Consider the following 25,427-nt stretch of genomic DNA (forward strand, 5'->3'; position numbering starts at 1 on the left):
TTATATTTAGATCTAATTTGACTGCATCTAAAATAACTCTTGCAATATCAGCTCTATTTCAATCGGAAATATCACTTCCAATCATTAGCATTATCTATTCGTTTTGAATATAATCAGCAGTGATTTTCGCGATAGCACTGCCACTTCGATTGATAGAGATTTCTGTTACACCCTGCTGCAAGTACATAACTCAATTCGGTTGTTAGGGAAGGTATAGCTGAATCAGCTGATAAGCGTAGAGAATAATAGAAAAACAGGAAGGTTTGCGAACCGCTTTGGAGTAGTTTTCCTGTACGTATCTGTGTGTGTGTGTGTGTGTGTGAAGTGCATCAGGTGCTCTGCGTTCAAGGCTAAAGTCAACGTTTTCAGCGACAAAACAGCGCCAACTTATACATATGCATTCCGGCTGGCTTGTTTGTAAATTCTATGCAAAAATAACCAACAACAGCAAGAGGCAGCGAACCTAGTGACGCGCGCTATTTGATGTGATTTGACGCATTGTGCGATTTGATTGGTCAGTCAGTCCGTCATTCAGTCAGTCTGAAAGTCTGGCAATCGTTCAGTCTGCTGAATGGTCAGTCATTCTGGCGATCGTCGGCTGGGCTGCTTTTACCTTTTGGCTCGCTTATCTGTGGCCTCAATTTGCGCAAATAAAACTATTTATTTGTAAAGTCACAAACGCCGCGCCAACCCGCCGTCCAGAAAGTGCATTAGTAAACAATGTTCAGTTCGCTCGCCCGATAAGTGCATACTATATAGTACCGCTCACATACGGAGGGCTATATATACGGTCAGGGTTTTCAGCGGGGGGCGGATTCCCATCCGTACTTAACCGCAAGCCGGTGCCGGTGCCGGTTGCCGATGCAATTGCCCGCTCTTATGTCACAATTTGCCGGCATTACGCATACGCAGTGTGGTGTGCACGGAGCCCCGGGGGATCGTTTATTGGCAGATTAGAGTTCGATGGTGTTGGGTGTTGTTTTCAAACAAGATCGCGGTTATGGAATGGAATATATAACGCCATAAAGTGGGTTACCCGGGGTAATCGATAGAATCGTTCTCAATAGCGGACTATTGTGTATACGCAGTGTGTTACATCGAACCCTGTATTTATAGATCTTTTTATTTGACAGTCTAATTTGCGAACTAGAGTAAAAATGCAGTGAGTTGTTTATTGGAAAGAGTAAAGGCGTTGCCTTAATTTCCTAATGACTGTCTTTTAAGGAAGAAGTACTTTGATAGTTTTTTACGGCGGATAGTTTATCTCTTAGAACCCATAAACAAAGCAATTATTTTCGTGTTTGGAAGACACCATAAACTTGTTTTCCTTATGTGTGCCCAAGGAATCATATGATTAAATTATTCCGAAAAACGTCACCGATTGTTTGGTCCGTTCGTTTTCTATCTCTATTGGAATATTTGTGTATTTTAAATATCTACCCATCGAGTGAATTTTTCCGCTCTTTTTTCTGCTTTCTGCTGGCTGCTGGCAGGCTTCTGCCGCCTGGTGACAAAAACAGAAATATGAATATTAACTTGAGCCAATTAATGTGCTAAGCGATGTGGCTGTCATCGGGGGGTGGAGGGGTGGTGTCCACGAAAAAAAGAGTGAAAACCAGGGGAGTGGAGAGCGGGATTTTTGGCGCGTGTGCCAAGGTCCGTCGATGGATCAAGCGGTGCTGTCTCGCATGTGTCGCCTTCCCCCTTCGGATTCGGATCCATACACCCTCTAAATTTTTGGGGGTATTTTCGACAATTTCCGACCCTCTCCACTCAAGTGGACCTGCAGCCTCTAATCGCTTTCGCTTTCGTTCGGTTTTCGGCCCCTTTGTGTTGACATTTTGCCGTGCCTGCAGACTGGGATTGAGCAAAGTATCTCTACTTCACTTTCTTCCCACCGCGTCGCCTATATTTATTTTCGTGCGTGGAACGTAAATAAACAGGGAAACGCCTCGGCTTATTTTCGTCCCGAATCGCATTGCCTTAAGGGGATGATGGTGATGAGTGGCCAGTGTTTTTATGTAATTCCTGTCACCGATGTTGTTTTGGTACTTTTCCAAACACCTCGACTATTCCGCTCGCCGGCCTAATCAGTTGTTACACTCGATCGCCTCGATTGCCGGCTGTCAGATACTCGCGGTTTCAAGGCGTTACAGCACAGATACAGGCTATCAATTGGGGAGGGCCCATCGAGAGGAGGGAGCCGAACGGCCGCTTCTTGATGGCCAAACAAAGTTACCCGTTGACAAACAAAAACAAAGGCCGCACTGTAATTACCTTACGCTCTTATCCGCACACAATCTACAAAGGCAAATATTTGTAACGACAGCGGATAGGGGAACTCTCCCGGCCATAAATATCAATTGGGCACTGGGCCGATACATTAGCTGTAGTCCAGTAGTCAGTAGTTGGGCAATTATGCTCGGATCGGGAGTCGGAGTGGAAGGGAAGTGCGGACAACGCACTTCTATCGTGATTAGCACGCGTGATAAGCACGCCCATCACGTCCAGCAGCACAAACAGTGAATAAAAACAGACGTATGGACGTATGGTCGGATTGGATCGGATCGGATCGGATGGATTCCCTCCTAATCACCCGGGTTCAAGTTCACAGCTGATATGGTGGGATCAAGTCCGATTCGCAGCGACGGCTGCTCTGTAAATTGTCAATATTTTCGGGCTCTTACATAAAGCCCCAGACTCTGGTCTCCGTCCCCATTTCTTCGCCTCTCTTGCGAGTGATCTCTGCTCGCTGTTTGGGTTCTTAAGTGCCCGTGTCCGTTGTTTACATGTTCTGATTCTGATTTGGAACTACGTCACATCACGAGTCGCCGTCTTCAATTGCAGATGATGACATAAATTTATTTAAATTGAAGCCGTTTTGCGCCCGGCTGCTGCTGCTGGAGCTTCTCCAGCCCCGAAGATTCTTCTCAGTCACGCGTCGAGCATGAATTTCGGTTTGAATTTGTGTGTGCTAATGCGGCAACCTGTTTCCTTCGAAACTTTCGAGCACACACGGGCCTCAAGTGCACCGAATGTGGCTCAAGTGCAGATGCGGATAGCGGAGATGCCTTTCACAAGTGCCTCACGACCGACCTCTCGTCGGTTGCACAGCCAGAAATATCCGAGTATCGGAATATCGGAATTTCAACAGCTAAAAGTTGTAAAAGTGTCAAGTAGTTTATTCACCGGAGAAATACTTTAAATCACGTGACGATCATTAGAAGATCGCAAGTACTCGAGGTTGTTCTCTAATTAATAAATCATCTGATCATCTGAGGGCTTCACAGATTTTCTCTCCGTGCGCTTCGATTCCTATTGACCGGGTGACTGGATCACTGGGTGATGGTCAAGACCCAGATACCCAGAGGCAGCTGTTTTAGCCTTGCGTGTAGGCCCAGTTAGCCAGTTAGCCGCTAAATGCCGTTCCCGGCCTTGCACTTTGGCGAAAAACAACACATTCGATGAGCGGTAGTGCATAGGAGCACTTTGCGAACATCTCGTAAAATGCACTCCTCGATTTTAATACAGATACACTGGTACGATGTTTTCAGTTTCTGTTTCTGTGTGTGCCGCATTATCTGCGCCATAATTCCTGTTGTTTTTTCCGCAAGGCAGCGTTGAGTAGCACTCGAGTGCCATAATTACAAGTCACACCGCCGGGCGGAGGCCCCTCGCGAACCTTTGGGCGTGCATTGTTAATTAATTTGTTTGTGTCGAATGCAGCGACCGCAAGAGCAAGCAGATGCGGGGAGAGGAGCTCCGGCTACAGCTGTGCAAATCCCTTGCACTCCGCTAATCGCATCTTTACTGCCCACAATCCCTCCAATTCTATAGGATTGTCTTAAAATAGGAATCACAGAATCCCCTTTTGGATATGTTCTTGGATTACAGAGTAGTAAAATAGTATAAATTTCTGCTAATGCAAATGCATTTGGCTTAGGGCAGTCCGCTGACTATTTCCCGGCTTATATGGCTGCCGGTGGCAGTCGCCGCAGTTGGGACTTATCCGCTTTATATATGGCTCTTTGATGGAAGCACGCGGCTGAGCCAAAGGCAAACAATGCACTCACACCAGCTAACCTGGACTTGCATTTGAAATTCTATTTGGCTGCGGTCTCCGTTGTTTTAGTTAGTTTCTCATTTCCATTTTGCAACTTAATAGTCGGCACACACAGGCGGCTGGGACCAGTTTTATTAGCATAGCATCTAGTATAGCGAACCCCATGACGAGAATGGGACTGCGATTGGGATGGGGATTGGTATTGGGATTGCTATTGCTATTGGGATGGGGATTGGGATGGCACGAGGGCTGGGGCTCCGCTCAGAAGATGCCTAGGAATTTCTGAGTGGGCTGGGATGACGCACAGCGCAATCTCGCGGGCAGATCGACCCCGGTTCGGGACCCCGGCTGATAAGCCCAATTGCACCTGATCCGGGGCGATGCACCCGATAGTCGCTTAATGCCACATAAATAGCCAGCGATCTCTTCGATCTAGAGTTCCTGTTTTGAAGCGCTTCGCTTGCATCTATTCCGCGTACGTCAATAGGCCCGAAACGCTGATTAATGATTAATGAGTCGCCGGCCATAAAAATCTTGGCTCTGCTCCGATTGCGGTGCGGAGGCAACTGGAACGGAGGCGACCAATTCACGAGGGGAGCGGCTGTGCCGCTGCCGCCTTCAATTAGATTCAATTGGGAGCTGTCAATTAGGAGCGACTCTCGCGAGCGATAATTGAAATTTCGGCAGCGCAAGCCAAGGGTTTTGTTCGGAGCAGAGTTAATTAACAGTAGGCGAAACCGAAACCGAAACAGAAACCGAATTGAGATGTAGCACTTCACCACGAACTAGGTGGAACCGCCACTAACTGCATGTGTTCTCCTCCGATTCCAGTGCTTAAGGAGGAACCCGACGACCTGTCCCACCACCTGGCCTCCACCAACTGCATCCAGCTGGACGAGATGACGCCCTTCAGCGACATGCTGGTCGGCCTCATGGGCTCCTGCCTGCTGCCCGAGGACATCAACTCCCTGGACTCGACCACCTGCTCCACGACGGCCAGTGGCCAGCACTACCAGAGCCCCAGCAGCAGCAGCAACTCGGCCACCAGCAGCAACACCAACACCAGCAACAGCAGCAGCAGCAACAGCTACGCCAACAGTCCGCTCAGCCCGCTCACTCCCACTCCCGCGGCCAGTAATCCCAGTCACCAGCAACAGCAGCAGCAACAACAGCAGCAGCAGCAGCAACAGCATAGCCAGCAGCAGCAACACCATCCCCAGCACCACGACAACAGCAACAGCAGCAGCAACATCGATCCGCTGTTCAACTACCGCGAGGAGTCGAACGACACGAGGTGCTCGCAGCACCTGCACTCGCCCAGCATCACCTTGAAGGTGGGTTTATCCTTCATCTTATACCCATTGAGTATCTTTACTAATCTATATTTCCTAACATTTATTACAGAGCCCTGAGGACAGCAGCCTGCCTTCGCTGTGCAGCCCCAATTCGCTGACCCAGGAGGACGAGTTCTCCTTCGAGGACTTCGCCATGCGAGCTCCCTACATCCCGATCGACGACGACATGCCCCTGCTGACGGAGACGGACCTCATGTGGTGCCCGCCGGAGGATCTGCAGACCATGGTGCCCAAGGAGATCGACGCGATGCAGCAGCAGTTGCAGCAGCTGCAGCAGCAGCACCACCAGCAGTTCGCCTCCAGCACTGGCTACCAGCAGCAGCAGCAGCAGCAGTCGGGCGGTGTCCACCAGCAGCAGCATTTCTCCAACTCCCTCTGCTCGTCGCCCGCGTCGACGGTCTCGTCGCTCTCGCCATCGCCGGTGCAGCAGCAACAGCAACAGCAGCAGCAGCAGGCGGCGGTCTTCACCAGCGACTCCAGCGAACTGGCAGCTCTGCTGTGCGGATCGGGAAACGGAACCCTCTCCATCCTGGCCGGAAGTGGAGTGACCATGGCGGAGGAGTGCAGCGAGCGGCTGCAGCAGCACCAGCAGCAAGCGCAGCAGGGTGGCAACGAGTTCAGGACCTTCCAGCAGCTGCAGCAGGAGCTGCAGTTGCAGGAGGAGCAGCAGCAACGCCAGCAGCAGCAGCAGCAACAGCAGCAGCAACAACAGCAGCAGCAGCAGCAGCAACAGCAGTTGCTGAGCCTCAGCATCGAGTGCAAAAAGGAGAAGTACGACGTGCAGATGGGAGCCAGCTTGTGTCATTCCATGGAGGATGCATTTGAGAACGACTACAGCAAGGACTGTAAGTATTTTCAAAAATAGAAGTGAGGGAAGAACTAAAAATAGGAGAACAATTGCCAGAAGGTTGCCACAATTGGTTGCTTTAATAGATAGGGAATTTTAAAACATTTGGTTGTGGATTATAAACGAAAAGTCATCTCATGGGATTGATCGACGGCATTAAAAAGAAACAATTGATGAGTAATTATGGAGGGGACATTTAACGACACTTTTACTTTTTTAATAGAGAGCGACTTTCGATGGCTTTTATAGATTGATTTACGGCCCTTCGGGACTTTCTTTCCTGTTTGCTTTGGAAATATTCCATAGTTTGGCCTCCTGCCTTTGGAGAGGCCTAATTTTATGGCAGTTCCCCGCTAAAAATACCCGAGGAACTTGCTTTATTTTTTATGATATGCTGCCAACGCACACGCACGCACTCCGACGCCTACATGTAAAAATAGAGGCAAACATAAAGAAAATTTCTGAATTTTTGTTGCGTGTCGCGGAAGATGTCACTCGGTTTCGGGTTGGGCTTCCTCCGCCCCGTTTCCTCCGCTTTTCCTCCGCTTTCCTCCGCTTTGGGGAACTGCGGGAGAGCTAATTGATGTGGGTCCGCCGCTCCACTCCAGTGGTTTGTAAGCGCTTTGCGTAATTTTCACACATTGCTCTCTTACCTTTGACACATGTCACGGCACGAGTTCTGTGATTGATGGCCAGAGAGCCACCACGATTCCGTGACACCAGCTCCTGGCCTTGTCAATTGTATTGACTGCAAGTGCTGGGCTTTATGACAGCCCCTGAAAAGGGACGGGGCAGGAATTGCTCTTCATTGACAGATGCCGCTAGGCCTTTTGAATATTTCACTAGCTAATCGCGGCTGATTTATGTCGCACACACCAGGCGATATTAGCTACTTACCGAATAGATACAGAGATAGAAAGATACAGAGATACAGATACGAAGGCAGGCAGCCGCACAGATATATAAGGTGTAGAGAATGTGCCCACTTATTTATATTTATGTGCAAAATGTTTGAGGCAGCCAAATATTATTGTTTTAAATTAGCACCAATGTCATGGGCAAAGGAATTATTTCTTGGCTGGCGTTCGATCCAATAAATTTCAGGATTAGACAGCACATTTCTTTTGATTTTTCTGATTCCAATTCTATTGCTAACCGTGTTTGCTTTCCTCTCTTTCAGCCGCAAATCTGGATTGCTGGGACCTGTTGCAGATGCAGGTGGCCGACGCGGCTCCCGTGAGTCCCGCAGCCTCCTCGCCTTCCGCCTGCAAGGTGACGACCATCCAGTTGCTGCAGCAACAGCAGCAACTGCAGCAGCAGCAGCAGCAGAACATCATCCTGAATGCCGTGCCATTGATAACCATTCAGAACAACAAGGGATTAATGCAGCAGCAGCAGCAGCAGCAGGAGCACCTGCAGCAGCCCGCCTTGAAGCTGCTGAACGGATCCACCATTGCGCCGGTGACCACCAAGGCCACAATTCGGCTGGTGGAGAGCAAGCCGCCCACCGCGACGCAGCCGCGAGTGGCCAAGGTGAACCTCGTCCCGCAGCAGCAACAGCAACAGCAACAGCAGCAGCAACAGCAGCATGGAAATAAGCGGCATTTGAACAGTGCGACAGGGGCAGGAAACCCCGTGGAGTCGAAGCGCCTGAAGAGCGGCACCCTCGGCACCCTGGACGTGCAGTCGCCGCAGCTGCTGCAGCAGCTGATCGGCAAGGATCCCGCCCAGCAGCAGAGCCAGGCGGCAAAGCGGGCGGCCAGCGAGCGGTGGTCGCAGGCGGCGGAGAGCAAGCAGCAGAAGCAGCAGCAGCAGCAGCAGTCGAACTCGGTGCTGAAGAACCTGCTGGTCAGCGGACGCGACGTGAGTGCCGGCTACTGCATCGTGCCCATGCGGCCCAAGAAGCAGCTGGCCAAGGTCTAGAGTCCCGGAGTCGCAGCGTCGCAGCGTCGGAGCGCCGACTCGGAGACCTTCACCCGCCTCTCAATTAGCTAATGGAAACACCACACAGCACAGCACAGCACAGCACAGCCGGCTATGATTACCGAATTACCAAGGATTGTTAGGCTAAGCGAATGGACAAGCCCATTTCTACAATTTGTCTTTGTAAATGGATCGATTTTATAATGCTAGACCCTAGAGAGTACGGATAACTCGGCATGAGTTGTAAACTGTAAACTGTAAACTGTAACCAACCAACAAGGCAACCTCCTTCCGCCGCGAGAGGAAGGCCGTTTTGTAGTCCCTAGACCTTAGTGCTTAGTCCTTAGTCCTTAGTCCTTAGATATATATTAGAGATATACTCTATATAGCGGATAGCGATAGTCTAGACGTGTAAGAGAGCTGCAGTTGCGGCTGCAGCGTGGACTTTAAAACTATACATTTTGTAGACTATTTAAAATAGTGCTAGCCGCTAGCCGATCGCCGATCCGGTCCGATCAAATCCGAGGCGAAGCAGAGCGTTGATCGGTCGATAGTCCTAAGTTGTGGCTTGGCGCGATTTGTTGATTTCTTTTTAAGTTACAGACCCTAAGCCATAAGCCTAAGCGAGTTGTTAAATCTTCTGTTCTGTTGAGCAATTCTGTTGTACATACGAGGAGCGGTAGGAGAATACCATTCGAGTAGATTATTTGAGGAGACATCACTAGACGAGGAGAGTGCGGATCAGAGTGCGATTGCAATAAAATTGTAAACTATATAAATTCAATACGGCAACTTTAAGTTTTTTACTGTGATAGCATTTGCTTTTGTTGTTTGAGTTACCGGCATCGGCATCCATCAGGTTTACGTTCTAGACCTTATCCCTATGATTTCTGTTAACTTTTTCGAGCAATTTGTTAGATGTGTAAGCTTTGACTGAGCAAAAGAAGCAGCAGCAGCAGCAGAAGCAGCAGCAGCAGTGCAGGAATTCGGAGAAAGGAAGGATATGAAGCTGAGAGAGACAGGACGCGTTTGTTTTCGAGTTCATTTTGGCCTTTTTGTTGTCGTGTTTCGAATACCACGAAGGAGCACAAGCGGAGCCCATGTAAATTGTCAGAATTTGTGAACGAAAAGTAGCAAAATTGAAAACTGAAATTCGAGCGCTGAAGGTACAAAAAGAGAGCGGAGCAAATCCCCGTAGGAAAGTTGAAGAGGAGGCAACTTTAAGCTAGACAAATATGCACACTAGTTCTAGTGAAAAGTCAAAACTAAAGGAAAACACAAACACAACACATATACATAGAGAAACTATTAGCAATTAAAGAACAATCCTCGTGTTGGCAGCGATTCAACCGCACAACACACCCACACACGCATATATACACATAATATATAGTCTATATACCATAGATATATACCTAGACTTAGCCGATAGACATAGTGCGTATATAGAACAAACCTCGGGTCGCCACCGAAGCTTTAACCTGGCAGGAGCTTTCGTTTCTTACTAGTTGTCCCTTAATTTAGTTCATAGTTCCTTTGTTTTGTTTTTACTAGCGTTAAATACACCCTAACGAAGGAGAAGTCGCAGTCACTTTTCCGAGACGAAAGAAAAACCAAAAACATTACCCAACGCTGTGTTTGTTTTGATTTCCTTATGATTTATTTCCCCCGGGGCCCCTGAATGTTTAAAAACGAAACCCCTATTGATTTTCCGTCGCGTACTGACCTACATACACGTACGGGAAGAGGGGTTGTTTATATATCTCGAGTATATCCCAACCGATTTCTCATTGTGTCGCCCGGCGGCTTAATTAACTTCCCGGGACTTCGGCGTAGCGTGTCTGACGCACATCGCCGGCGATCCGGAATACTCAAATCATAAATATCCAGCTGGCAAATACAGAAAATGCGACGGCAGGCAAACCAGTTTACACGCAACTAACCCCGCCTTCGGATGGGAATTTAAAATGCCGAGACTCCCACTATTGACACTGCTTTAGCCAGGCCATCGGACTGGGATTGGAATTGGAAATGGAACTTGTGCCCTCGCCAAAGGACCTCCCACTCTCCATCCCACATCCTTTGGCATGTCGGTAAGCAGCGGAGGCGGCGCGTGCCGCACTCTGGCCTGAGTTTGGGCTCCATTCGTATTGATTTTGCACCTCCAACTCGGGCAGTAGTCCCCCCCCCAAAAATCCCACCCACCCATCCGGGTATATCCTTTGCCTTTGCCACTGCCTCTGTATTTGCCTGCTTTATTTCCTTTCCGCTGCGCACAGCTGACGCTCTTCGCTGCGGCACAACTTTCCCTCTCGCTGGGACTTTCACTTTCACTTGGCACTCGCCTTTCTCTTTTCCCGGAGAACACACACTCTCTTTGTTTCACGGCACGTGTCTCTTATGTACCGAAAAAGCCCGGGCTTGGACCTAGCACTCGGCTGGTTTTATGGCCCGCACGAGCCTCCCACTCCGTCCGGACTTTTGCGTCACGGCTGGCACTTTCCGTGGTCCGTAGTCCGTAGTCCATGGTCCGTAGTCCCTGCATTAATGAATCGCCCGACTGCTCCGTAATTGGCTGCAGCTACTCCGGATCCGAGGACCGGAGACCCCAATTTGCATTATTCTCGGGCGACACATGTGTGTACGTGGCCAAATATTTGCTCCCTACTCAACATCCTTTGCCCCGTTTACCTTATTTGCCTTATTTACTCTGTCATTTAAGCCGCTTTTGTTTGGCCAGGAGCGAGCTTCGCCGGCTAAGTAGCACAATTCGTAGGAGAAATGGCCAGATAGATCAGATCGTAACCGCATCTACCTCGTGTGGCAAGTCGAGCAAGTGGAACTGAAACTGAAACCGAAACTACCTCCGGATCAGCCATCAAATAGTAACCTCATCGAACGAAGGCCAAACACACGGACAAACGGCGCCCTACTAGAAAATTTTACTGTAGCAAATTGACAAGCAATCCTCGAGATACTAACTAGACAAATACCAGGCAACTAGCAACTAACTAGCGTATATTCCTCTCGATAATCATTAGTCAGAGCTCCACAGTGGGGTCTTGAGAACACTTGCGTTAAAATAATTATAGCCCGAAAAGACTGCGAGCCGAAAACTCTGAAAAATTATATACACATAGCGCGGAACTTATACATAGATCTAAGCAGGGATGTAAATAGGATTGGAGAATGGGAAGGAGGCAAACACCAGACAGCTAGCAAGCTAGGCGAACTCTCAAATTAATCGATGTGGCTTTAACTAAACATAAAAACTACAGTAGCCAGTAATCTGCCTAATATTAGCTATGGTATCGAGATAGTATTACTGACCCCGCGCAAGTCAAATTCAGATCGCATAACGATTACAATAACAATAACGACTTGGTAGCACGATCACGATCACGGATCCCAATCATCGCATTTAGTTGAATTTTTCGCGTTACGTATGACAGAGAGAGAGAGGGTTTGGAAGGCGGGGGGAATCGGGGAGATGGGTAGCTTTATCGCGACGGAGTGCAAATCGGGAACGAGAATCGAACAGAAAGTACATACAATACCACAAATATACCACATATACCTCAGTACATGCATAAGTACGATCGCGTAGGCCGATCGGCGGCGAACGAGCGTCCCGATCCGATCGGCGCCAACTTACATACCTCGTGTATACATATAACATTAACTAAAATATACATACATATACCTATCCTAACATACGCCTATTCCGACTTTTGATAGTTCAATACACCTTAGTGAATGTTGTGCGACCCCTTGATAGCGATAACGAGCGTTTTTTACTACCTCCAGTTCTTGTTGTGTGTGTCTCGCATTTATAGCAATGAATTAACTAGAGCCCCCAACTAAACCTAAAACTAAACCTAAACTAAACTAAAGCTAAATTAAAGCAAAAGCTAATGCGAGTCTAGAGCAAGTAAATTAAAGTAACTAACTAAATGTTGTGTAATTTTTATAGCCTACTTATGTGCGTCGAATACCTCGGAGAAGCTTCAAAGTAAAGTATCAAAACGAAACGAAACGAAAAGTAAACTTAGTGAAATTTGTGAGTCACCTCAACACACAGACAGTCCCCCCTGAATCCTGAATACAGATTTATTGTGCAACTTTATTAGCTGTAATTTGGGGCTAGCCAATGAAGACAGACATGCGAGCTAATGCCACACACAAAAACACATACAAACACCCTTGACATATCCGTTTACTGTAGCTCTGTAGCTCTCGTTTTGGCCAACTCATCATAAGCGAAGCGAGAAGTCAGGGTGACAAGCACTTGTGTGCGTTGCAATTGATTTGGCGGCTGGCTGATTTTGATTAATGCTCCCAATGCCCAGGAAGTGAGTCACTTCACTCCCATCCAGCAGTCGATTTGGAGTTCACTCCAAACGGGAGCCTTGATTAATTGAGCGGGCATTATGCAAAGCTGGATTATGACTGCCGAGATCAACAGGTCTCGGTTGTGTCTGCAGTGTTACAACCTTTGCATAAACCCCAACCTCGGAGTCATTTGTCAGAGAGGCGGACAAATGAAGAGTCATTTCATGGGACGTTTGCCCCTATTCGCCTTGCCGACAAATCTCTCCAGCGCCTCCGGTTAATTTGCAACAATTACTTGTGCTTGTCGACAGACTAAGCTGCTTATGTGCGTCCCGAAAATACTGATACTGATACCCTGTCCCACACGAACAGCACACGAACCACACCGAGAATACCTCCAGTTCCACAAGATGTTAGCGTAATTTGACAGCGTAGAGCGAAACTAGCCTTGAATTAGACTCGAGTCGTATCGAATCGAATCAGATCGAATCGATCCGCTAAGTATGGAAAAAACTAGTGTGTAAACGCCACAAAGTATGCAATATTATACATATATACACCTATATACATAACTAAAATATATATATACAAGATGTCAAGCAACTTATACATATACAAGCGAACGTAGTACGATACGATATGGCATACGAGTACGATATGATATCTGGATTATAAAGTATTTTAATAAACTTTTAATAAATATTTTAGTAAATCCAATAAAACAATAAAGCCGCAACCCCAGCGAATCAACCGATACAGCCGAGAAAAAAGAGATAGAAGCTCCTCGGGGAAAGGCAGGGTTTGTATTTGTGTTTTCTTTGGAAAAGCACTGGGCGCCGTCGCTGTTTACAACTTTTCCCCTCGATTTATGTGCATACATTGGCCCTCGAGCATCGAGCATATTTGTATTGACAGGCCGGCCCGGGAATTGATTATTCTCCATTCAGCATCGAGCGTTGTATTTGCCTGTTCCCCGGCTGTCGCTCCACTGACTGGCAATTTATTAAAATCTTTTGATTGGAATAAATGATGCTGCCAGCTAATCAAGTTGCCCAAACTGGTCCTGTCCCCCAAATTGAATGCCGTTTCCTCCTTTTGTCTTCGCAGCAGAGTCTTCAAGGCAAAAACTTGAGTATGCCGAGCACATCTAAACACATGGATAACTTTCCCTGTTATCTTGAGATTTTCGTTTTACTTTCCCGACAAATTTAAATCTTTCGCTTCGTTCCCCTGTAAATAAATGACGAATTTTCGTCACACACGAGCGCTGTGCCGAAATTAAATTCCACAAACAACCTCTGGAAAGCGAAAACCCACCCTCTTCAGCGAAAATATGCCTGGCGACAATTGCATTACGCATACGCCTCGTTGTCTCTCGTTGGCCAAGATGGCTGCATGAGTTATTCAAGTTTATTGCTTATTGATTTCGGGGCCCAGTTTTCAATTTCAATTTCACCTCGTTACGGAAGGCCTGGCAAGTCGGGAGGGCAATCCTTTCGAGCGTTTTCCCAGGAGTGCTGCGATGCGTAGAATTACGCAATAAGAGTCGAGTTGAGCAGAATGTTACTGTAGTCCCTGCGTACATTTGCTGCCTGCCTTGCCTCTTTATTATGCGGTGACAGCAGATTTTTCTGCAGAAACTTGGCAGCGAAGTTTGGCTTTAATTGCTTTTGTTTTCCTATTGGACTTTCGTGGGCCGTGTGGGCGTGGCACGTAGCCAGGCGTCGATGAAATGCGATGCCATAAAAAGGAAAAATCCAATTAGACGGCTTTAAACGCGGCGGCCTGCTGCAGAGCCGACTCAGCAGAACTCGGGGGAAATCCGCCATAAAGTCGGCGCAAAGCTGCTGCCTAAGACATCAAAGTGGAGGAGCGGAGGTGGACTGCCAATTATTGTAATGCCTTGGCATTTCCGGAAACCTTTAGCGCGGACAATGCCGTCTTTATCTAATAGTTCTGCCTTTGCGTGGCAGCAATTGCCTTTAATAATTTATTACAGCATATTAGAGGCCGATGGCCGAGTCCGGGCAGCCAAGTCAAGCCGCACGATATATCAAACAATAAACCTATTACACGGCTCCTACTTTTTCATCGATGTCCTGGGGAGAAAGCGCGTGCCATCGGAGTTTCTCATCATTTCGTTACGCATACGCCCTGTCAGCCGTGGACAGGGAAAAATGTTCTTGGGCGGTTCCCACTGCCTCCGAGGATGTGCCCTCAGGAGCGGAGTTCCCTCATGTACAGATGTCACGGCTCCGACTTTCGCTTTCACTTTCACTTTATTTGTTTTTGTTTTGTTTGCACACCGCTCAACTTACAGCACTTTCGCCTTCAGTTCGTAATTGCTGCAATTAACACCCGCTGCAATCGAAGACCAGCAGTCCGTGGTGAAAGCTTGGCAAACAGAGGGTCAACGGACTGCACTTGAACCCTTGACCAAAGGATGTCATCACAGCCATGGTGGTCATTTTTGACAAGTCTATCCTCGTCTTCTAGTTGTGAAAGTCTGCACAGAAAAAAATCATAAAATAAATAACGTAAAGTAAAATAAATAAAATCTCGTTATATCAATTTCGATTAAACTGATGATATAAATTATCGCAGAAAACCAACGTTAATATGTTATTTTCCCTGTGCGAAAAATGCAGGCGGCCGCTTGGCAGCGGTCGAAATTGATATATTCCCCCCACTTCCTGTCAGTCTGACTGGCGGGAGTGGAAATGGACTTGGACTGGTGGCTCCTTAAGCGAAAGTGGGGGCGTTCTTTGTGTCAATCCGAAATCCAGAGCATAATAATGTCCCGCCGCCGGATTCTGTTTCAGCGCGAGCAGCAGGACCCATTCCCAACCATCATTAAAATATGATTTATTGCGGGTTTCCCCAGCCTTTCTGCTTCGGGTTGGACCTTCCCGCCTGGCTTTTCACTGGCTGAGAGCTTCCTGCTGTTCCTCGCTTTCCCGGGGCTTTTCCGCAGGGAATTCGACTTGAGCCTGCTTGAGCGAGTGACTTTAAACGTCTTCGTGGCTCCGACTTAGCCCAGTTCTTCCGCTCGATTTTCGTTTTACTGTCAAGGTATCAAAGTCTCCCTACAGGTCTCACCAAGTTAATAGCCGGCATTTGCATAGGAATAGCCAAGAAACTCAGTCAAAAGTTGCGTACTCCTGGGAGACACTTGCCGGGGAATTCGGAGGGTAATTTAAATTAATTTAGGCACAGATTGCGGTACTTAAGTCACTATTGTAATTTTAATTGTAAGCTATTAATAATAAACACCAATAAGTTATGATTAGGAAGGGCTATTATGTAAATCGATCCATTTACCGAAACAAGTTTGTAATCCTTGGTTAATTTGTAAAAAATCCTGTGAGCTGTGTAGTGTTTCCTACACAGAAAGAAACTTTGATAGTTAATCTTGTTGTTCCTTAAAGTCTAATGATTTTGTGAGATCAAGTTCCTTTCTGATACTTTTTTTGTGTGCCGAATGAAATACGTTTTACTAATTAATGGTTTTTTTTTTTTGTTCTTCTTTTCTGCCCCCAAAAACAGGATGGCGAATCCGAAACCATGATAATCGATGATGACAACTCCCTGGGACAGTCGAACCCCCTGGGCAAGTACGGATTGCCTCTGCATTGCCACACTTCCACGTCGGCGGTGCTGCGGGACTTCCACCACAATCCGCTGATCAGCGGCACCAACTTCCAGCTGTCTCCGGTCTTCGGAGGCTCAGACGCCGGAGGAGGTGATGGCGACACTGGCTCGGTGGTCTCCCTAGATGACTCCATGCCGCCGGGTCTGACGGCCTGCGACACGGATGCCTCGAGCGACAGCGGCATCGATGAGAACAGCCTGGTGGACGGGGCATCGGGGTCACCTCGCAAGAGGGTGACCTCAGCGGCTGCTGCCAGCGAGCAGGCCGAGTCTGCCCCACCGCCCCTGGATGCGGTGATCCAGCAGACTGGTGAGGAGGAGCTCGAGGGATGCGGATCGGGAAGCAACGCCCCCAGCAGGAAGACCTCCATTTCCTTCCTGGACAGCAGCAATCCCCTGCTGCACACGCCGGCGATGATGGACCTGTGCAACGACGACTACATCATGGGCGAGGGCGGCTTCGAGTTCAGCGAGAACCAGCTGGAGCAGGTCCTGGGATGGCCGGAGATGGCCTAGGATCCTCGTCCTTGCATGCACTGCATTTGATGAGGGGCATTTTCGGGCGGATTTGAGGAAAACATTGAAATTAAACTGAGCATCGAAGAGGAAGCTAACCAAAAGATTGATTTTGAGCCTTGCGTGAAAGTAGGTAGCCCCGCACAACCAACCAACGAACCAACCAACCACCCGACCGACGAGAACCTGACCCATCCCAACCCGAACCAACACCTGACCCCTGACCTCCGACCCCATGCTAACCGACACATTTACAAACAGGAAGGGTAATCACACTTGAATAGTTTTGTAGCCATGTTAACTGCCTAGAACAGAAGAATATACACGTATGTAATTTAGTCTTAATGTTTTTCTATATGCAATCTTTACACAACAAGAGGATGAGGAGCAAATTAGCAGAGGAGGAGAAGTACCAGTCGAAAAATAACACTAAAATTATAATTTTATTAAGAGGAAAAAATCTTGGAAAATGTTCATAGTTTTTTGCTAGAAGGCTCAAACAAGTTTTTTGGTGACGGTTGTATTCTGTTTTATAACTTTCAAGCAAAAATGCTGTGACGAAAAAAAAGAGTTTTTGAACATGTTTTACAAAAATTATTAAAAAAGATAAAAAAAAAAACAAAAAAAATATGTAAAACTTAGCTTAAGTCTTTAATTTCAATGTTTTCAAATGCTACAATGAAAGTTTGTAGGAATTTTAATACTTTAACTTTAATTATGTGGTTTAAGTAAATACCAATTTGATTCAGTTGATCTTAAATTCAGGCTATACTTTGTGCATTTCTATAAATTAACTTTGTGTCAATCAGTTTCAATAATTTCTCGATTTTTGTATCCCTTGATTATGTAAATTAGTTTTAATTCTGTTTAAGGCGCATCATACAAAACAAACTGTTTGCTTGCTTAATCCAAATTCAATCAATGTTCAGTGTTTTTAAACTTGTTTTAATATTAATTGGCAAATAAATATAGAATTCATTTCGATGAAAGTTGCATGCAGAAATCTTGGAATTTTTAATAGAAGGGAATGGAATTGTTTAATTTTTTAAAAGGTAAGGTAAGTTTTGTTAACGCAAGCAAATTAATTCGACGTCGAATTCGAGACGCAAACCCCATCCATGTACGGATCATGTAGAGTAAATGTAAAAACATTTATTCGTGTAATGTACATATGTAGTAATTTTGCATTAGCCTATTTAAACTGGACGTTATTGCGCAACAACTCCATAATTTGCTCCTCCGGAGCCGTCCACTTACACTCCGGGTACTTGATGGTGCAGTGATGGGGCGAACTTACTTTCCCCGCATCGATGGCGTCTCGAAAAGCGGATTGCTCCAGCCAAGCCAGCAGCCAGGACCACTTGGAGGCTCCATCCAGTAGATGCTCCACATCTGAAGCCTCACCCTTCAGAACTTTTTCACCTGCTCTGTGGGTCAAAGTGCAAATGGATTTAAGCAGGCACACGGAAAGATCAACCTCGTTCTTGAAGAACGATTGTTCGATGATTCCCATAATATTGGGAAGACTTGTGGCTAACAAAAGAATTGTAGTTTAATAAATGGGTAAAAACTGGTGTTAAAAGTAAAGACATACCCACTCTGTCTCCAGTTTCGTTGCGGTATATCAGCTTAAAGTTGTCAAAGAATCCAGAAATGTTAAGATCCTCATCGAAAAGTCCTCTGGAGGTGGCATTTGTAGCATTCAATCCAGGTGAAGGAGTAGAGGTAGGTGAAATCTCCTCCGAGGACTTTGGTTTAAGAAAGGAAGAGTTACCGAAAATGGGCTTGGTCGGATCTCCTGTAATGGCTTCCAATCCCAAGCTGCGGATCAAGTGGCCCACAAGAACTCCTCCTGCCACCACGAGTCCACAGCTAACAACTGCCGCTGAATTTACGATCACAAGTGGCTGAAAAATCATGTAAGTACAAAACCGAGCAAAATTAAAACGCTCGCAAAAATCACTTTATAAACCACGATTTTGTTGCACTTTTTTCTTTAAATCAATGCGAAGTATTACCTTCGGCGGAGCATTTCTCTTTCGCTTGACAGGAACCTCCAGAAAGGGCACTAGGTAATCCAGACCCAGAGCAATGTTTTTGCCCACTGCATCGAAGGATATGATCTTGAATCCTTGGCCAGGACTTTGCCTCGAGCTGTGCTGCTTGGCAAGTTGCTCAGTTCCCGGCTCCTCCTCCTGTTCCTCCTCTCCACTGGCGGCCCAAATCACAGCGAAGCTCGCCAGGAGCGCACAGGTCAGGTACAATAGCTTCATTTCTCCGGTTACACCCGTCCGACTGCGAAGTTGCTGAACATTTGAATCAATTTCCCAGGCGGTGTCACCAGCACACTTTTTACCCACCGCCGTCGATCTGCTTCGATGCGTTCCCTGTGCACTGAAAAATAAAACCCCTCATGCAAAGTTTATACATTATATTCGATTATATATTATGTATTTTAAAATACCACAAATAAATTTTACGCTGATTTTTAAGACTTCAAATTTTATTGCTTAAATTAAATCTTTTTAATATTTTTAATACAAATTGTTATAAATTTTCTTTTCGTGTAATTGCCGCTTGGCTGGCTCGTGGCTGCTATAATTTCGAGTGTGACTCTAGTTCCCACTCACGTCTTTAAACAAAATGCAACAATTTGGGGAGTGTGACATAACAAGTACGGAGGTGCGAAAACGATTAGCTGAAGGAAATGTCGGGCCAGATGAAAGCGGAAGGTAGCTATAATCACCTTCTCTAATTGGTGGAGAAGTGGCAGAAATTAATCCAATTTCCCGGCATTTCTATTACATAAGAAAGTATTCGACGAAGGAAAGAGATGTGATATTTTTGGTGATTCTTTTTATTGAAATTGGCTTCTTATAAACGATAAATAATATTATAAATATATTTCTCAGTTTTAATCTCAAGAACATTACTTTCTATTCTAGAACTAAGAACAAATAAACTAGCAACTGTAAGCTATTTTATGTTGAAACAATGCTAACAGACTATCCATTAAAAAACTTAAATATTTGTGATAAGCCTCCCGGTTTCCAGTTTAAGTGACTGGGCCACCTACAGCTGCGATAAGTGTGAACGCAATTGCGACTGCTCCTTGCGGTTTGGATGGCATGGAAAACTGCAGTTCCATCGACAAAAGAGTGAAGCCAGGAAGAGCTGTAAATATAATTCAAATTAGAGTGCACAAAGATTTAATAAATTTATAATTTTACCTGGTCAGAACATTCAGAACCCTGGCATAGCCAGAAGATATGTTCCTCTGCAGATACTGGCAGATCATCCGTTGCACACAGACAGACATGTCGATGTTGTGCTCCTCCAGTTGGGACTCCACCACATCAGTCAGGCGACGCACTGTTGAATAAATAATATTCTAAAATATATCCATCTTCGGGTAATATACTGTATACTTACTGTCTCTGCCTGTCTCGGACTTATAGCCATATCCGTTCCCAATAGAAGTGATAACGAGTGGAGCTATGAGTAGTCGTACCACTGCTGCAATCACTGCTCCAGCGGCCACTACGACTGCCGTGTTGATCAGAGCTCCGGTTCTCAAGTTGAGGATACTTTGGACGGCGTCGCGGGCCAGGTTCATGCTCCTCTTCACTGGAACCTTGATGAAGGGCACGATGAACTCCAGCTCCACACTGACATCCTCTCCGCTGGCATGGAAATGGAAGCCACGACCCTCGCGTTCCAGCTCGGAATTCTGATCTCCTTCGATTGCAAGTTCCCGATCCATTCGCTCACTTTGGTGACGAGGTTCGAAGTCGCGGAATCGAAGCATTCTGGCGCTGGCGTTGCCGTAAAAGTCGCCGTAGCTCAGATGATCGACACTTTCCCCGAAGTAACCCAAAAGCGGAAACAGGGCCATTACACCCAGCAAGTACAAGGTCCGCACCAACCACATGCTGTCGCCCGAGCGGTTGCAACTCGTCTGAGCGCCGCTCCGAAACTCGGAGCACACTTTGTAAGCTCTACGAAGTCGGGGAATTACATGCCCCACGCTCCGGCAATCAAGATATGATATTCATTTAGTCCGAACACCAAGGCGTAAGACGGAGGCGCGACTTTAACGCTCCGCGGAATTCGAGTTTGGGAGTTCGCGGCGGCAGATGCTCAACGATTGATTGAATAACGATAACTGATTCGCAAAGGATAAGGAAAGAAAACGTGGAAGCTTAAGTAAGTGATTCAACAAATGCGAGTGAGAAAAGATGGTGCCTCTGATAGAGCGAGTGCAACAGTCCGCGACGAAAGATACACGCAGAAAAACTGGATAGCTTCCCAACTTTATGTGAACCAAAGATTAGAATTGAAACTTTTTCTTTGCTTGTTAAAACTACTTGTATGTACTCACAAAATGTTTTAGTTTAATTATATCTTCGGTTATTCGTTCGAAAAGCATTTATGACAAACATTTGATATTTTTCTCTGTGCAGTGGGGATCTAAAGGTAAACTCTCCTTATTAGAAAGACATTTGTGGGCGACGGTGGCCCGGAAAATTTGCATATTCCGCGGAGTGAACTCGCTTATGGGCTGCAGTTATGTCACCAGCAGTGCGACAAAGGTTGGGTAAACAATCCGGAATTGAGCAAGGGAACCATGGGAATTACTGAAGACTTCCTTGGGTCGTGTTAGGGTGTTAAGGTTAGATAAACAAACTGTCAGTGGGATAATTACCTCATAGAGTGACTATTTGAATTTCGTTCAGTAAAAATGTGTTAGGGTTAAACAAACAAAACATATTTTGAATAATTATATGATCACGGTATAGCTACTAAAGGTTAAGGTTTGGATGATATGGAAACCATTTATTTCGGCATTAATTATGTAATCCTATAGCCTCAGTTTACTCCCGAAAATAAACTTCGCCAAGGCACTAAAGCAATGCTTTTAATTTAGGTGTTTATTAAAACTTACAATTTTACGCGGGTGACTATCATCGGAACATTGGTGGGTAGCTAAAATCGAGTGTGGATGGGGGGAAATTTGTGTGGGTGTGGGTGTGGAACTGAAGCGACCCGGCTGTGCGAATCTAGGGGATGTGGCTGTCGGAGGTGTGGGGACCGATGGTGGGATCGAACCGCACCAGCTTCTTCGTCCTCCGCCTGACCCTCTGCCTCTGCTGCTCCTTGCCCAACTCCACGGCCCAGGGTTCCCTCCTCCGCTGGGGAGCAGTCGGGGGATAGGCCGCCTGATCGAGGAGCCGCATGTGGTCGCCGCTCAGCGGGAGTTCCGAGTCGGTGGAGTAGTTGGGGGGACTGCGAGGGGGGCCACGTGGGTCACTCGAAACTGCGGTGGAACGGAGTGGTTCACCCTGCTGTAGATGCTGGAGTCCAGGTGCTCCTGGCCCGCGAATCCTGCAGCCACGCGACCCGGCACCGGCTTCTTCCTCTTCGGCTTCTTGGGGATGTTGCGCATCTTGGGCGGCTTGGGCTCCTCCTGGATGACGCCCTTGCCGTAGATCCACTTGAACGGCTCCTTCCGCTCGCCCATCACACAGCTCTCGTACTGAACGGTGGCATCGGGCATGTGTGGGTACAGGCTGGGCATCGTCCAGTCGGCCTCGTCGTACTGCGTCTCCGTGTGCTTGATGTGCGAGGTCTTCAGCCGCTCCGGGTGCATCAGGCCCGCCGGCGGGGTGACCCCGAAGTCGAACTCCGCCTCGCTGTCGGAGGTGTCGGTGAGGACGAGGTCGTCCTCGCAGGACTCGATGTGCCGCCGCTCGCACTCGCGGCGCACGTGGTAGAGCAGCCGCTTCTTGTCCACGAAGCTGCGGCAGTAGCAGGTCATCAGCGGCTTGTGGCAGGAGCACTTGCTGAAGCCCATCCCCTTGAGGCAGCGCTTCAGGTCGCGGATCTCCTTCAGCAGCGGGTTCTTCACGATCCTGAACTGCACGGGCTTCATGCTCGCGTACGGATTGGCGGAGCGGGCGAGGCTCTTGGGATCCTTCAGCGGACGCAGCGTGATGGTGAACACGTCGTTCTTCTTCTCGATGTGCAGCGTGGGCACCTGGACCAGGTCCTCGGGCCTCTCGCCCGGCGGAGACTTCGCGGACTTCTTGTGGTTGTAGTAGGACATGTACTTGGACACGGGCACGCTGTCCACGGGGAAGTCCTTCAGGAAGTAGCGCATCATGCCGCGAATGGAGCGCCGGATGGCCCCGGGTCGCCATCCCGGCTTGGAGGCCAGCGGGTGGGCCGTCCACAGCCAGCCCATGTTGCTGGGCACCTTCTTGTCCTTCTCCGCCCACTCCGGTGTGATCCTGGGCCTCTCCCGCGGGCGGTACATGGAGTAGTACCTGGACTTGAAGGGCCGCTTGGTCCGCGGACGCCGCTTCTTGCGCTTCGGAACGGCGCAGGGATCCTGATCTTCACTCGCTGCTCCCGCCTTCTTCCTTTCTGGGGAGCTCTGGCGACTCTTCGCCTTCTTCTGCGCCTTGGCCAGGTTGCAGGCCTCCGTGCAGATGTCCTGGATGCGCTGCTCCTCGTCGGGGGTCTTCACCTTGAAGAGGTCCCGCAGCTCGGCGAAGACCTTGACCAGATCCTGGGGCTTCGGATCCTCCTCCTGAGCGGGCAAGTTGGCCGGCTTCTTGGTCACCGACTGGCAGGCCTTCGTCATGGAGGACTCGCGTATGCTGCGCCGCAGGACCTGGTAGTCCCGCACGATGGCCTCGAAGGCCTCGGAGGTGCGACCAAGGTCTCCCTGCTCCCCCCTCACCCGGACATCCCTCCACGGATCCCATGTCGAAGCTGAGCTCCTCCACGGGGTTCTCCAGGTGGTCCAGCAGGATCTGCTCGGCGGTGGCCGCCTCGTCGTAGGGCCGCTCCTTGAACTCCGGCACCGGCTTGTAGCCGCAGCAGGGACAGGCGGCCACCTTGGGCAGCCAGGAGACGTCCTCGCCGCACAGGACGCAGGACCGGGCGTGGCTGATGTGCATCTGGCGCAGCTTGGGGGAGGAGTGCTTCTGGCACACCCGGTTGGTGTTTCCCTCCCCGAGGACGTTTTTGTGGAAGGGGGAGAACTGGGTGGAAGGTCCCGCCGGCGGCTCAATGGTCACGCAGCAGTCGTCCACGTTGGGACAGGAGTAGACGGGAAAGGGTCCCGCCATGTCCACCAGTCGCGGAGGGGGCTCCTGGGAGAAGCTGGTTACAAGTGTGTTCATGGTTACAAAGGGAATCTCCACTACCTTGCATTCGAAAACGGGGCACTTATCATCGCTGCAGCAGGAGGGGCTCTCCTGAGGCACTTCCATGTCACTGGGCATGAAACCCGCACAGGGATCGATCGAGGAGGAGGACATGTAGGAGGCGTCCTGCGGGTCCACGTTCCCGTCCACGCAGCTCTTCCTCCCCGCCGCCGCCGCCGCGCAGCAGCCCCGCTCCTGGCCGCCCGCCAATCGTCCGCCCGCAACTCTGTTGAAGTTCAGGCGCTATCGCAATCAGGATCAGGTCCTTGGAGGCGCTACTTACTCTTTGATGGTCTGGCAGCGCATCAGCATCGCGAAGCGGATGTTCACCATGCCGACGGTGCAGCCCTTGCAGGTCAGCTCCACGTTGGCGTCGTGCACGATCTCGTAGAACTCGTTGATCATGCGGCTGATCACCGCCGCTGGGGGGAAGTAGCAGCCGCGAGCTGCAGGGGATTGCAGATAGGATTAGCTAACCTACAGGATATACTGCCTTAACCCACCGATCTCCTTGCGCATGTAGACCACCGAGATGGAGATGCCCTCGGTGAGCTGCCGCTGCAGGCACTCGGGCTCCATTTGGAAGGTCTTGTTGGGGTTCGCCGGCAGGCAGTTGACGTTGATGCTGTTCGCGTTCAGGCAGATCTTGCACCCGCGGCACACGTCGGCCCGCACCTGCAGCTTGTCCCGGCACTCGAAGTCCCGGCCCGGCATGTCCAGCTTCTGGACGATCAGCTTGGCGGCGAAGCAGCGCATGTAGTCCCTGTTGGGCTTGCCCTTCTGGCCAGGACCCGGGCACCTGGGCTGGTAGACCTCGTCGCGGTCGCGCACCACGCAGGAGGAGCAGCAGCAGGCGGCGCAGTTCTTCTTGTTCTTCTCCCTCTGCTCCTTCTCCTTCCTCTCTTTCTCCTTGTCCTTGTCCTTGCCCCTGCTCTTGTCCTTCTCCTCGTAGGTGGAGCAGTGCATGTAGTCCGCCTTCTTGCTCGCCAGTCGCGTGCTGACCATCCCGCGGTGCTTGTAGAAGGTTTCCCAGTCCATCAGCTCCTCCACCGGCTTCTCCTTCTTCTCCGGCGGCGGCGCCGGGCAAACTGACGTCTCCATTGCAATCAGATGATCCCGGGTCGTCCACGAGTCTTAAAATTTCCTTGCACAAATAATTTAAAAAGCGCAGCGAAGCCAAGAAAATTCACTTAAAATTATGTAATTTGTCTAGGACCTGAGCCTACAGCTATCGACCTGAACTTCAAACAGAGAATGAAGTGGGTTGGGAAAACATCTTATGACGTTTAGGTGAAGTGAAACGCTCGGCATCCTTTGGGAGAAGCTACCTATTCGGAAACGTTAGGCAAGCTAATACTTTTGATAGCAAGCCTTCCGAATCAAGGAAGAAATCTAAACTTATGAATATCAACCTCCTTCGGAAAATTTAAAAATATTATTTTTAGTACCCATTGTAAGGCTCCAAAATAAGAACACTTACAGGATTGAGTTTAGGAAACTCAATTTTATTTGTCTTGTGTTTCGAT

At 48.5% G+C, this 25,427-nt stretch overlaps 4 protein-coding genes across 5 annotated transcripts in view; 1 reads left to right on the top strand and 3 right to left on the bottom strand.

The window, feature by feature from the left end:
* LOC108097480 (protein similar) overlaps nucleotides 1-17,690 on the top strand; it is a 69,554-nt gene extending 51,864 nt beyond the window's left edge. For both annotated transcript variants that reach the window (XM_017199779.2, XM_017199778.2), the window contains exons 9-12: nucleotides 4,895-5,397; nucleotides 5,468-6,263; nucleotides 7,446-8,128; nucleotides 16,067-17,690. In XM_017199779.2, the coding sequence (XP_017055268.1) occupies nucleotides 4,895-5,397; nucleotides 5,468-6,263; nucleotides 7,446-8,128; nucleotides 16,067-16,687 (2,603 nt within the window). In that variant the 3' untranslated portion in view covers nucleotides 16,688-17,690. The remainder of the gene's footprint in view (nucleotides 1-4,894; nucleotides 5,398-5,467; nucleotides 6,264-7,445; nucleotides 8,129-16,066) is intronic.
* A 68-nt stretch (nucleotides 17,691-17,758) lies between these two features.
* Nucleotides 17,759-18,981, bottom strand: LOC108097481. The gene is made up of 3 exons (XM_017199781.1): nucleotides 18,706-18,981; nucleotides 18,282-18,594; nucleotides 17,759-18,220 (listed from the first exon to the last, which is right to left on the bottom strand). The coding sequence occupies exons 1-3, from the start codon at nucleotides 18,958-18,960 to the stop codon at nucleotides 17,880-17,882; spliced, it is 909 nt and encodes a 302-aa protein (XP_017055270.1). The 5' UTR covers nucleotides 18,961-18,981; the 3' UTR covers nucleotides 17,759-17,879.
* A 594-nt stretch (nucleotides 18,982-19,575) lies between these two features.
* On the bottom strand, nucleotides 19,576-21,089 carry LOC108097483. Its single transcript, XM_017199782.1, has 3 exons — nucleotides 20,120-21,089; nucleotides 19,918-20,059; nucleotides 19,576-19,861 (listed from the first exon to the last, which is right to left on the bottom strand). Exons 1-3 carry the CDS (start codon nucleotides 20,616-20,618, stop codon nucleotides 19,693-19,695), a joined length of 810 nt encoding a protein of 269 aa, XP_017055271.1. The 5' UTR covers nucleotides 20,619-21,089; the 3' UTR covers nucleotides 19,576-19,692.
* Nucleotides 21,090-21,600: 511 nt separating this feature from the next.
* LOC108097752 lies at nucleotides 21,601-25,159 on the bottom strand. The gene is given in 6 exon segments (XM_017200263.2): nucleotides 21,601-21,977; nucleotides 21,980-23,408; nucleotides 23,410-23,847; nucleotides 23,902-24,127; nucleotides 24,185-24,347; nucleotides 24,405-25,159. Coding segments are annotated over 6 exon segments (3,084 nt in total). The 5' UTR covers nucleotides 25,003-25,159; the 3' UTR covers nucleotides 21,601-21,747.
* Nucleotides 25,160-25,427: the final 268 nt, after the last annotated feature.

This window comes from Drosophila ficusphila, unplaced genomic scaffold (assembly GCF_018152265.1).
Source record: "Drosophila ficusphila isolate 14025-0441.05 unplaced genomic scaffold, ASM1815226v1 contig_791, whole genome shotgun sequence".
Taxonomy (NCBI): Eukaryota; Metazoa; Arthropoda; class Insecta; order Diptera; family Drosophilidae; genus Drosophila; species Drosophila ficusphila.